Raw genomic sequence first — 13,886 nt, 5'->3', positions numbered from 1 at the left:
GTTTACCCTCCAACCAAACATACCTTAAATATATAAATCTTAGCATAGAGTACGATAAGAACTATGTATAATATTGCTGGACTCGAACATAAAAATATACTATTTAGCATCATGAAACCTGAAATTTTAATATAAGACCTAATACAATGTAACAAACAATGCCTTAATGATCAACAAGACAGGCATATATGGGAAAAAAAAAAAAAAGATGGTTAAAATTTTGAGCATATAACAAGTGAGAATTGAGGAACATAAAAAAGAAAGCAAGCTAACTTGGTCTCAACGGCGCTTGTACAAACAAGGTTTAAGCAAAGGCCATTCAATTTCTTTCCTTTTAAAATTTTGCTTATCCTACACACAGAAAGAGGGAACTAAATCAGTGGTGAGGTTCAAAACAGACACTGCAAATATAATCACAGATGAATGAAATGATGAAATTGGAAGTGCTATTCAATGAGCAATAAGCTGCATACCTTTTTTGTAAAGTAAAACAGAATGAACATTTTATTTGAGAAGTCCTGCATGGTTGTCAATATCAGTTTAGCACATCATACGATTTGTTAATAGAAATCTCGAAAAGATGCATCCGTTTTACCTTTTTTACAGACTTGAAACCTAACTCAGAAATAGCATTCGTAAACTTCTCAGGGTTGGCTCCTCCAGTGTTTGGATCAAACCTGCTCTTTACTTCTGCTATCAACAGCCAGCCACTGTCCAAAACTATGTTAGATCCTGTTCTGAGCAATTGTAAGCCTGGAAAGATTCAATAATGGAGAAGGAACAAACCCTGGCTTAAGCACCCTGTTTGCTTCTTTGATGTAACTTTGGTAGTTGGTTCCCATCAAAGAAAGACAGAAGACAGCAACATCAATAGATGAGTCATCAAGCGGTGTCTGACAGCAACCACAAAATGCAGATCCTCTTGTAAATAATCATTCCATAAACCTTTCAGATTTTGAAACAAAAACTGACACTCTTTTTAGGGTTCCTTCTACTCATTTAAAATAGTACTAGGCTTTAAATGCTCGAAGGTATACATAATTATAAATTTATAATACTAGGACACCAGGAATGCACATTTTCCCTTCCTTTTGGTAGATAAAGGAATCCACATGCTTTTTTATGAGTTGGCTAAGGTATAAATAGAATACAAGGAATGTACATTTCACTGTGAGACAGATATAGAAACCTGAACCCTGACCAATAACGTTTGAATTGTAACATGTGAGCAACTATTATAGCCTATAATGAGATTCATGTTCTACAGTAAACATGTTACAGCCAATATAAATTCTATTTTCTGAATATGGGACAATATCCTCTTATGGAGATGTATGAAGACATAACTATGAGACTGCAACAGTAAAATGTAACAAAAGTAACTTTCTGTTGTATTACTACTAGTGTTGCAAGAAGGAAACATACATTTGACATGTCACAAGCAATTATGTTAGGATCATTGGATACGAGATCGAGAGAGTAGACTTTATTCTTCACGCTTTTAGCAATGAGTGCATCCCCTAGAACACAATGGAATCATGAAAGCATTAGCAGATATAAAAGAGAAAATAAGCATTTGTACTTAAGTTGAAAATATGAACAAGGGCAGAATAAACTCTCACCACAACCAAAATCAGCTACGACCAATGAAGGGCTCTTCTTTTTTAGCCAATCAATAATCACATTAACTGGCTGTTGAGGCCAATTTGACATTTGCATTTTGTATCCTGCATGATACTAGCCAGGGATAAATCATAAATGAAAGATAAATTGAGAAAGTCAAGAAGAACAAGATACTCAAACCATTCCATTTCACTACTTAATGACCAGGTAAGGTCAGCTACAAGGATACAAGGACACCATTGCATGTCATGAATCTTATTTTAACTCAACCATTTATACCTAAATCTCATTTGATAAGCTCATTCAGGAAAACCAAATAGGCTTGAAAAGATTGACACAACAGAAGTAAAATACATGACAGAAAGAAAGAGAATATCAAGCAGGTTATGACACTTATTCATTCCTGATCTAGTGAAACACACACCACACTTAAAACATGTTTCTTTTTGAAAACTAATGCTGATTTCATTGACAATGATACGCATTTTCGCAGTATAAATAACCATGAAGGTCTTCAAACCTCCGGTGTCCACAACTGTTGTGAAAGTTTAATGTTCTATTATTGGTTCAAAACTTCAAACTCAAACGCATCTAAGCATTTTTTTAAAGTTGGTCCTCCTATACATGTTGTGAAATCAGAATAATATTTTTTTTAAAGCAAACCAGCATGCATGAGAGTAGTTTCTTTCATGGCTGTCAATGTGCACATATTTGGTTGTAATAAATAAAAAAACAAAAATCAATCTTATTTCAGTTATACAAAAAGCAATGAACCCGCATATTTTCCAAAAAGGATATTGAATCAATGCAAACAACCCTTACCAGGTCAAATAGCGATGGTTCTTCTTGGAAATAATTTAGCGCCTCCTTCCCACTGAAAAGAATAACACAAATTCTTAAATCTTGCCAAGATGAACAAAACATTACAAGGAGGAGCAATCAAACTTTAAAAGCAATTGCAGACAGCAGCGTGTGCCACGACACACCAAACTTTTGGAAATACAGGACAAGAACATCAGATATTCAGATATATATTTTCAAGATTTATAGGGTATTCAAGTACTTGTAAATGCCAAATTACCAATATTCACTGCCATCAATATTCAAACAACTACAAATAAAAGTATGACATGCCTTGTACACCTTGCTTCGTTGGTGTTTCCTTGCATCACAGGCTAAAATTACTACCATGCACAACTCAAAAACTTAAAAAAAGACAAAAACTGAGTGAAAGAGTGAATAATAATAGTACATACGTGCAAGTGTAGAGCTTCTCGTTAATCATCCTGAAATGACCACCTGACAATCTTGCTTTCATCTACAACAACCAAACAACACACCATTATTCAATTAGAAAATCTCAAATTATTAATTTGGAATAACGTGATAATAAATTCAACATAAAAAGAAAAAAAAAGGCTAAGAATTGTGACTTGCTTTATCCAGAAAAGTAGAGGATTTGGATGGTTCCTTGAACTTTCTGAGCTTAGCAGTATCCGCAGTAAATCGTTGCTCGTCTTTACTCTTGTTGTTTCGTTTCTTTCGCTCACTCTTCGTCATTTTCTTCTATTCAACTGAAAGTAGGAACCCTAAGTTCCTAAACCTAAACCTAACAGCCAGCTAAAAGAAAAACCTAAGAAACAGAGGTGACGGCAACGTAAACGGAAACGGAAACGGCAACAGCTTACCTCAGACGGACTGGCGGCGAGACGCGAGAAACGGCGCGACGGTTTATATCCTGGAAGTTCCTCCGCCTCTGGTGGCTGTTATGGGATTCAAGGATTTTTTTTGTGTGTGTGTGTGTGTGTATTTTTTGGTCGTGGAATCAGGATTCTAATGCCCCTAACAGTGATGAATGGATTTGATATTCATTTTGGGCTGACAAGTTTCATGTAGCCCAGTACGTTGCATTTACCCATCAACTGGGCCGACACAAGGCCCAAAATAAAACATAATATATATTTAAAGGCCCAGTTATTGCAGATTGGTATTTGTTTGTATGGCCCAGTTGAATATCATAACAAAAACTAAAAAAAAGTCAAAGAGGTATCTATCTCAAGCCCAAAAAAAAGAGGTATCTATCTATTGACCAAAAACAAAAGAGGCATCTATCTTCAGAGTTTCAAAAAGGATTTAATGAAGTGTCTATTCTGACAGAAATGACACAGAGACACTAACAAGAGACATAATTTATTTTTTTTTTAATTTTGTTAATTTTGTTAATTTTTTATAATTAAATTTTTATTATTATATTTTTTTCTCAAATTTTTTTAATAAAAAAATAAAAATAAATTAGACTTTTAAAATTTATCTATTTTATTACCAAACAAAATATAAAAACATTAATTTTTATATTTTTATCTTTTATATTTTGTTCTTAATATCTTGTTTTATTCTATTTTTAAAAACAAAACGCAGTCTAAGCTCCATAATTTTTTCCGAGTAAAATAATCTGTTTAAGTATTAACATATTAAAAAGATATGTATGCCTGCCTATATATATATATACTTAAAAAACTATGATGTTTTACAAGGGAAAAATATGGTGGAATTCTTAATGTGGAAACATGAAAGAGGAATGGGTTGAAATGATTGCTAGTTGTGATTAGTTTTGATACATTGATGAGGTTTTGCATGAGAGAGGAAGCATCCAAGTTATAAGGTTCTTAATAAATAGCAGCCTTTTCAGTTAAAATAATGAAAGCAAAACCTGATGATCATTGCATCTATTTCTTCCTCCGCATGCTTCCTCCTTTTTCCATTCCAAGCCTTATGCTTATTATACTCTAAATCTTACCACCCCCATAATATCACCCACATCATAAAGGATTAAACTTTTCTTTCTTTTTTTAATATCAGAATCTATTTTTTCTTAAGATACATTTATTTTGAAATGGAAAAATTAAAATACTAAAACTTTAACTAGTTTAAGTTTACATGAAAGTTTTGATACATGTATGGATAAAAATAAATGTATGGATACATGCATCATAGAACTCTATTCTTAAGTAATTAACCAGTGAGATATAATGAAGTAAACTTTATTCAGCCATTTGATTTGATTTGAGTTTAAGTTGTACTATGTATGCTCTCATTAGATTCTCTAATTGACCACTAATTAATAATAATAATAATAATAATAATAATAATAATAATAATAATAATAATAATAATTAGTGTAAACCATAAAAAATATATTCAAATTATTTCGTCCTTGACACAAATACTTTTAAATTTTATTATTGATAATTTTTTTTAAATAATTTAAAAATATATTAAAAATACACCCCTATAAAATTGAGATATTCTATGTAAATGAAAAAAAAAGTGTTTTTATCATTTTTTTAAATAACTGAAAATATTTTTTTCGATAACATAATTTGACTATATTTTTATCAAAATAGTCCAAGTATATTTTTGATAATTTACCTAATAATTATGGGACGAATTGATTGTTTTGAGTTATATCCACGAGAAGTATTGTCTAATCGAATTTAAAAATTAAAAAAAAAAAAAGTTAAGGTACGGTTGGCAATTTGACACAACTTTATGTAAAGAAAAAGAAGGGAAAAGCTTCTTTAGAAGTAGAGATTGAGAAATATTGTTTAATTGTTGCTTGCCTCGAAAAGACTAAGAAATATGTTTGAGAGATTTATGTAATGCATACAAGTTTGCTTGTGAAAGCAAATACCCACATCAAATATGTACACATTTTTATTCGTATTTTAATATTTTAATTTGAGTAAATTTTACTAATCCTTTTAATATTAGGTGAAACTATACGATAACTTTTTATTTTTAAAAATATATATTAAATTTCCTTAAACTTTTAAGTGCGTATATATAAAATAGGGCAAAAAACATAAATAAGCCTAGGAGAGAATAATTTTATACAAATTAGCCAAAACAAAATCTGATTCATCAATCAACTAAATTACGTTTATATGTAGTTCGAACTTACTTGCTTTAAACTTAGATTGCATGTAATTCGAATCAACTCACTGACACTCAAAGCAACATAATTCGAATCAAGTTCATTCAAACTACTTCCACGCACACCATTCAACGTAATTCGAAGCGGATTAATTCGAACTACACCTGAATATTTTTTTATAAATTTTTTAAATAAATTTATTTAAATTATACCACAAAAAATATTTTATTCTATACAAAATAATTTAAAAAAAAGGCTTAAAAGATGTTAGGAGTACTATAAAAATTTGTAATGTCCTTAGGATATTAAAGAAATACTCTACATAGTCAACAATAATTTAAAAATTAAAATAAATATAGTTATAACCAGTATTTACCTACATTACTAGAATATTACAAACTTTTATAATACTCCTAACATTTTTTAAGCCATTTTTTAAATTGTTTTGCATAGAAAATAGCTTAATTTAAAAAAAATGGCTTAAAAATGTTAGAAGTACTATAAAAGTTTGTAATATCCTAATGACTTAGGACATTAAAGAAATACGCTACATAGTCAATAATAATTTAAAAATTAAAATAAATATAGTTATAACCCGTATTTACCTAAAATACTAGAATATTACAAACTTTTATAGTACTCCTAACATTTTTTAAGTCATTTTTTTAAAATTATTTTGTATAGAAAATGGCTTAAAATGCCCTTTATTCTATGCAAAATAATTTTTAAAAAATAGCTTAAAAAATGTTAGAAGTAGTATAAAAGTTTGTAATATTATAGTAATTTAGGTAACTATTGGTTATAACTATATTTATTTTAATTTTTAAATTATTGTTGACGATGTAGAGTATTTCTTTAATATCCTAAGTCATTAGGACATTACAAATTTTTATAGTACTCCTAACATCTTTTAAACCATTTTTTAAAATTATTTTGTATAGAATAAAATATTTTTTTGTGGTATAATTTAAATAAATTTATTAAAAAAGTTCATAAAAAAAATATTCAGGTGTAGTTCGAATTAATCCACTTCGAATTACGTTGAATGGCCTGCATGAAAGTAGTTCGAATCAACTTGATTCGAATTACATGTTTCTATCTAATTCGAATAAGCTGAATTCGAATTATGTTGCTTTGAGTGTCAGTAAGTAATTCGAATCTATGTGATTCGAATTATATACAATCCAAGTTTAAAACAAGTATATTCAAACTACATATAAACATAGTTTGGTTGATTGATAAATCAGATTTTACTTTGACTGATGTGTATAAAATTATTCTCTCCTTAGTTTATTTATGTTTTTTGCCCTATAAAATATGATAAATGAAAGGATATTTAAGCAGCATCATCTGATATTAGAAAGGTTCGGTAAAATTTATCCTTTAGATTATGTCATGCAATATACAATGAAATTTTACTTATCTAAATTTTTGGTTTTTATTTATCTTTCTATATATATACACGTGTGTGTGGCATAACAATATAAATATCAAATGTTAAAAAAAAAATCCCATTATTATGAGACACCAATTACAGCCGAGGTATAAAGAATGGGATGCCACAGGACTAAATTATTTAGATAATTCAATTCAATTCAATTAGTTAAATAATTTAAAGATTAATAATAAAAATTTTAATTAAAAAAATAATTTATTCATATAATATTTTTTTGGAGCATAATCACTCTGAATTAGACATATTTGTTATATATATATATTGAAAACGACATATATTTGTTATATCTTAAATGGACATTGATTGAATATTTATCATTTCGTTAGGTGTAACTACTTTTATGTGTTTTTTTTTTAATTTAAATAAGTTAAATAAAAAAATTAAGAAAAACAAAAAAAATTTGTTTAAATATAGAGACAGTTCCATTTAAGATTATTCTCAAACTCTTTTTAAGGAGAAAGAAGTTCCACCTAATAAAATTGTAATCTCATCGCCATCTTTATTATGATGTCTGACACCGTGTTTATATCTCTCATAATCAAATAAAAGTCAACACGCTAATTTCAATGCATGATATCTCTTATTTTGAGTACCAACAGATCAATAAATCCAAGATTATATTGGTGATTAGTAACAAAATTAAACGCTTCCACACAATCCGTCTCACAAATAACATTTCGTTGACCCACATCAGATTAAGAAATATTCTCTCCAAATAGCAAACAATTCCTCATAAAAAATACTGTTACTCCCAATCATTCTTAAATACCCCATTTGCCAATTTATATTACAATCTCTAATAACGCAAGCAAAATCAATACTATCATAAGAATCAGAATAACTTGCATCACAATTAATCTTAAAAATACTAAGGGATTGGGGATTTCAAGAACCACTTAAAATAAAAAGAAGAGATATACATTGTAATTCAAAAATACTCCTAAACTCTTTTTCTAAAACTAATAACAGACAAGTTACTTTTTCCAAAGACCAGCTCTCGTGAAAATTAAAAATGTCATTATTATTTGCTCGTTGCCAGAAAAACTACTTATATGCTTTGATGCTAGTTGCCGCATTTTGAAAATTATCTCTTGTAATTCGTCATATTGTAATAAATTAATTACTTCCGTTAAACAACCTAAATTTAAATTTATATAAAGTCTTTAATATAATTAAACTCAATCAAATCATGATATATATTTATTCTTTCTTTTTTTTGACTTTTTTTTTTCTTTCTTTTTATCGTCGTTGTTATCATTATTATCATTGGCATTACTTTCTTCTTTTTTTATGTCTTTTGTTTTTATTTTTTTATCTATTTATTTGTTTGTGTATTTAAAAATTATGAAAAAAGAATAAAAAATAGAATACAAAAAATAATGATGATGATAATAATAATGAAAAATGATGTCAAAATTTTTTATATAAAACACAAAAATGTTATCACAATAAACATAAAATTTGAATTAATATTTGCGTTATATTGCATAACAGTTTATTGTTTAGAACTTAAAATTATACAATTCAACTTTAAGATAAATTTATTTAGATAAAATCATTTATTTTTAAAGTAAAATATCAGAAGATATAGAAAAAAATTTACACCAATAACAAAATTTGAAAAAAAAAAAGAATATGTTGAGAGGGAAAAAAAAGATAAAACAGGAAGAAAAATAAACAAAATAAGATATATTAAAAAAAATTCAGTATTACAATTAAAAATTTTGGTGCTATTTTTAAAAATTTGGTGCTATTTTTTAAAAATTTGGTGTTATTTTTAAAAAAGTTCAGATCGTTAGATTTTTAATATTAAACACTCTAGTTTCTAAGATTTTAAAATATATAAAATAATCTTTAACGTTTATTATTGTTGGACAATATAATTTTATTCTAATTTAATTTGTTTAATTAAAATGATAATTTTTAAAATTTTTTAAATTCTTTAAAACATGTTTTGTACTTCATTCTTTAAATTAAATTAGAGAGAAATATTATCTAACAAAAATAAATGTTAAAAAAATTTTTATGTATTTTAAAATTTCAAAAATTAAAATATTTAATATTTTAAAAAAAAAATTATTTTATAATATTAATGTGTGTTCTTATAGCACAAAATATATAAATTTAAATCGTTACGAGTTTAGATGGTTAAGTGTAGATCCTCTTGTTATAATAAGAGTAAAGGATAAATTGATTTCTAATTTTTTAGACCGCAGATATTTAATTTCCTAAAAATTTAAAAATACATTTAAATGTCTGGCCTCTTCAAAATCTGGACATATCGATCACTGAGTCTAATTTATCAAATTTTAAAAACTTTTTTATGTGTGCATCCGTATCAACTAAGTCAGTACAATGAGAGTCACATTCGATTTTTCTGTAAATTCTAACAGATCCAAGTGAACATTAAGAAATGATATATCCAAATTTTAAAAAAATTAAAAATTTAAATATATTTTTAAATTTTTAAAAACTTAAATACTTAAGAATTAAAAGGTTAAAAATTTATTTATCTTTTTCTCTTGTAATAATTAGAGAGGATATCTTGAAGAAAGATTCTGATGGTAATTACCAACATAAAAGGCATGATTGCTAAATGCTAATTAAGAGGAGGACCACATACATCTTTGTGGACCATAATTATAATTAAGACAATGAGTTTAATTGGAAGACCTACGCACGCGTGCTCCCAATAAGCTTCTCTATCTTTTTCTCTTTCTTTAATTTATTATACGCCTACTTTCTCCTTCTTAATTTCATCCAAAGTTTTAACTTTAATTAAAACTTTAATCTTTATACAGGATGATATAAAATATTTTATAAGTTCGTTTAGTTATATCTATTTTTTATAATTACTTATGTGATTATTGTAAAATATTGTTATTTTTATTAATATAATATTACGTAATTTAATATGTTTATAAAATTATTTTATATTAATATTATATTAAAATTAAATTCTTTAATTAATTTATTGTTTTCGTTAATTATAAGCCATTGGTATTTGTTATATTTTAGGGGGAAATGGATAATAATAATCATGAATATTTATAATCCATCTTATATAAAAACACAACAATAAATATTTCATATTTTTAACAAAAAAAATTAGTAAGGATTTAATAAGAAATTTTTTATCTAGTTTAGGAACTCAATTACAAATTTCGAAATGTTAGAACCTAATTGAAATTTTGATTATATAGAGTAATTTAACATTCATTAAATTAAGAATAAAATATAAATTGATCCATAACAATTTATACGTTAGATAATTTTATTTTTTAGTATTTTCTAACAAGCCCAAATGTTTTAATTGTGAACGTAAACTATGGGGGGAAAAGTAATTCTCTAAAATTTAAATTAAAAATTGATAACATACATATTATCACAACATTTCTATACCAATATGTACGTTTACAGGAAAAAGACTATTGCCTAGATGATTTTTTTTCAAATAGTGAGAGATGAACTTGTTAAATAAGAGGATGATAAAGAAAAGATTATCATTATTAAAGTTTAGGTATCTAAATTTTTTCTAGTAATAATTTACTTATATGGTTAAAAAATTTGAGAATAATAAAAAATAACAGAGAACAAACAAAGTTTTTCAAATATGACAAGTTTTAAGATGCATTTAAGACATTATTATTTAATAAAGTATTATTTTTGTTTTAAACTCCCAAATATTTAGAGTAAATTAAATATCAATATTATCCAAAACATTTTGTCATATTTATGCTAATATTTCTAAAATGACTCAATAGTTGTCGAAATTAATAATAAAATAATATTAAATAAGTTTTAAAAAAATTTTTTATTGTCCACGATATTCTCCTGTTTGACAGACCAATGATTAATCCATCGCGGATCTGAACTCCATTCAAAAGTTTGTCGTTAGCCAATGAATTGCTGTATATATAAGGTAAAATTCGAAAACCCAGCAGTTGCTTAAACAGACGAGCGAGCTGACCACTCTACCAACTTAAGTTAATTATTTGTAAAATATTTATAACACAAATAAAATTAAATAAAAAAAATTATAAACAAACATTAATATTTAACCTAAATATTTAGGAAAAAAATTGTTGCTTGCCCTTACTATTACTGCATTACATCAACTTAGAAGTTCATGCATTTATTAAAGTAAACAATAATATACTGTGTTTGCTTCACCTATGTTTATTGCTTCGCCGGTGTTGGTGGGTCAACGTCCTTTTTCAGCGATTGCATTAATTTAATTGGAATAATCAAATAATTAGTTATAATATTGTGAGACAAAACCTGAAAACTTGTGATGGCATCAGACCAAAAAGTAGTTAGACTAATAGAGGCTTGTTCTCATTATTGTCATTTGATGCCAAATTATTGTCAACTTAATTAATTAATCCCAAACTCCTAGCTGTAAAAACTCTCTTTTCCCACTTCTATTTGTTGCTTCTCCCATCTTTAATTATGCTTTTCTCCACCATTAATTTCTATTATCAGAAGAGTTGGTTAATATGTGTTTTTAAGAGCACATGACAAAATTATTATTATATTAACAGAATGTTTTAAATATTTTTATTTAATAAATAAAAAATAAATATATTAAAAATTTAAATTTATTATATTTAAAAAAAATAATTTATTATATATTTTTGGAACACAAATTAAATAAACCGTTATTAGAAAAACAAACACAAAGATCAAATATATATTTAGTCATTTTCCTTCACTTTGTTGTATGTATATCATAACTTAAAATGGTGGTGGTGTACACTGCCTTCACTACTTTTCATTGTTCTTATTGCTGCTTAAAGAAAACATTTAAAATTTAATTTTAGAAATTATAGGCAAGTTAACATATGAAAAAAAAATAGGGAAATTAATTAGGTGGGAAAGTAATAATTAAGTAAAAAAACAAAAATTATGCCACATTGTTGTATAAACTTTAATTTCGTGCATAAATATTATCTTTCACAATGTACTATTCAATTTTTTCATATTTTTAATATATATTTTATTGTCGGTATACTTTTAAAGATAATTTGTGAGTAGGGATGACAACGGGTCTCCATGGAGATGGAGACATGCCCCTGTCTCCGCCTCTAAAAACACTCCCCGTCCCGTGATGGGTCACGAGGACCTGGTACCCGCCAGATATTCGGATATCCGCGAATATTCACAGGTTTGAAAGAAAAAAAAACATAATCAATAAAAATTTCAAAAATAGTTCAAAATAAACTTAGTATATGTCCCAATTTTATAAATTCAAATCCTAAATCAAATTTTACAGCAATAGAATCTAACTCTGAACTCAAATTTATCAACTAACAGAATCAAAACAATAATCCTAAACCCATAAATCAAACCCTAAATCCAATTTCATCAATGAAAAATCAAAATATATATTAAAACCGGCCAATTTCATCAATCAACAGAAACTAGCTATAGAGTAAAGACATCATCGTCTTCATTGAGTAGAGGCGACGTTGGAGAACAATTGTCATCGTCGTTGCAGATCTGAGGCGTCGTCATGGAGCAGAGGCGTCGTGGAGCATAGACGTCATGTTGAAGAGACATTGTTGGAGCAAAGGCGGAGGCGACGACGAAGCTGTGAGCAGCGAGCGACGCAATGAGAGAAAGAAAGTGAATGGCGGCGACGGCGAAGGAAGGTGAGGGATGACAACGTGAGGGGCTGAGAGGAAGAACACCAGGGATGCAGTGAGAAGGAAGAAGGACTAAAGGAGGTGGTGACTGGTGAGATCGTGAATGAGAGAGTGAGACTCCTGTAAGAAAGCATGAGAGAGCAATAAAGAGAAGTGACGGTGTGAAATTGTGAATTAGGTTTAGATTTTAATATATATATATATAGGGTTATTTTTGTAATTATATATATATATATATATTAAACGGGTACTCATGGGGTGGGTACCTTTATCTCCACTCCTGCACTATTTATTACATGGGTATCCGTATCCATCCCCATGGAAAGAAAATGTTCTCCAAACTTATTCTTTGGTGAGTAAATCCATCCCTGCGAATACTCCTTCTGCCGAAGAGAATTATATCCCAATTTGTGAGTACAAAGTTAACAATTTGAATTTATATATACAAGCTAAGTATTAAATGTGTATTTTCACATAAGTATGATTAGCATATGAGGATAGAATTCAAGAAAATGGCATCAGAAAGAAGGAATATGGAAAAAAATGTGTAAGTAAATCTAAATTTGATGAACTCCTAAAATTAGAGCGTATGTGTTTGTGAATTAGAATAGAGTAAATGATCGTTTTTGTTTTTAACGTATAGGTAAGTTTTAAAATTGTTTATAATGTTTAAATCTTTTTACATAAGTTTTTAACGTTTTAAAATTATTTTAATGTTGTCATATTGTTAGTAATCTATTAAAAAAGGTTGACGGTAAGACAATATTAAAATGATTTTGAAATATTAGGGACTTAAATAAGATGAAAATTTTAGGGACAAAAACGATAGATACATTACTCTTAAAAAATATCAAATCAAGTTAAATTTAATCAAATTTTAATTTTAACTTTGTCTCTCTACCAAATTTTTTTAATATTTAATTTAATTAAATTTTATTTTTAATTTTAATTTTATTCTTTAATAATATCAAAATTTTTACAGTTCATAATTATTCAATTTTTTTAATTTTACTCTTAATAAAAGATAAATTTATTTAGAATAAAAATAACATGATTAATAGTAATTTATTTAGATATAATTAAATAATTATCTATTGTAAAAAATTAATAGTATTGAAGAGAGAGAGAGAGAGAGGGTTTTGTATATAAGAGTGTGTGTATTATGTTGATTAATTGATTACAATTAGGACTTAATGTATTTATATACACACTTTACTAGCTATGA

At 27.1% G+C, this 13,886-nt stretch overlaps 1 protein-coding gene across 3 annotated transcripts; it reads right to left on the bottom strand.

Annotated features, from left to right (window-relative positions):
• Window positions 1–102: 102 nt before the first annotated feature.
• On the bottom strand, window positions 103–3,458 carry LOC107605576 (S-adenosyl-L-methionine-dependent methyltransferases superfamily protein). 3 transcript variants are annotated; one of them, XM_016307489.3, is made up of 10 exons: window positions 3,312–3,458; window positions 3,061–3,243; window positions 2,880–2,941; window positions 2,446–2,497; window positions 1,623–1,737; window positions 1,426–1,520; window positions 787–893; window positions 596–710; window positions 474–518; window positions 103–351 (listed from the first exon to the last, which is right to left on the bottom strand). In XM_016307489.3, the coding sequence occupies exons 2-10, from the start codon at window positions 3,181–3,183 to the stop codon at window positions 280–282; spliced, it is 786 nt and encodes a 261-aa protein (XP_016162975.1). In that variant the 5' UTR covers window positions 3,184–3,243; window positions 3,312–3,458; the 3' UTR covers window positions 103–279. The 3 variants fall into 3 exon arrangements, with proteins under 3 accessions (XP_016162975.1, XP_088347869.1, XP_088347870.1); XM_088491743.1 differs by having other exon boundaries at window positions 3,061–3,232; XM_088491744.1 differs by having other exon boundaries at window positions 3,061–3,197; window positions 3,312–3,439.
• Between the last annotated feature and the right edge of the window lie 10,428 nt (window positions 3,459–13,886).

Source organism: Arachis ipaensis, chromosome B6 (assembly GCF_059453495.1).
Source record: "Arachis ipaensis isolate K30076 ecotype BB chromosome B6, ASM5945349v1, whole genome shotgun sequence".
Taxonomy (NCBI): domain Eukaryota; kingdom Viridiplantae; phylum Streptophyta; class Magnoliopsida; order Fabales; family Fabaceae; genus Arachis; species Arachis ipaensis.
This window is presented reverse-complemented; position numbering and strand designations above follow the sequence as displayed.

Excerpts from the sequence above, each read along its gene's own strand:
- LOC107605576 (XM_016307489.3), bottom strand. The coding sequence starts at position 3,183 with ATGACGAAGAGTGAGCGAAAGAAACGAAACAACAAGAGTAAAGACGAG. Across the intron at positions 1,738-2,445 it reads AACCATCGCTATTTGACCTG|TATCATGCAGGATACAAAAT; the intron begins GTAAGGGTTGTT and ends ATCCCTGGCTAG. Across the intron at positions 519-595 it reads GTTTCAAGTCTGTAAAAAAG|GACTTCTCAAATAAAATGTT; the intron begins GTAAAACGGATG and ends ACAACCATGCAG.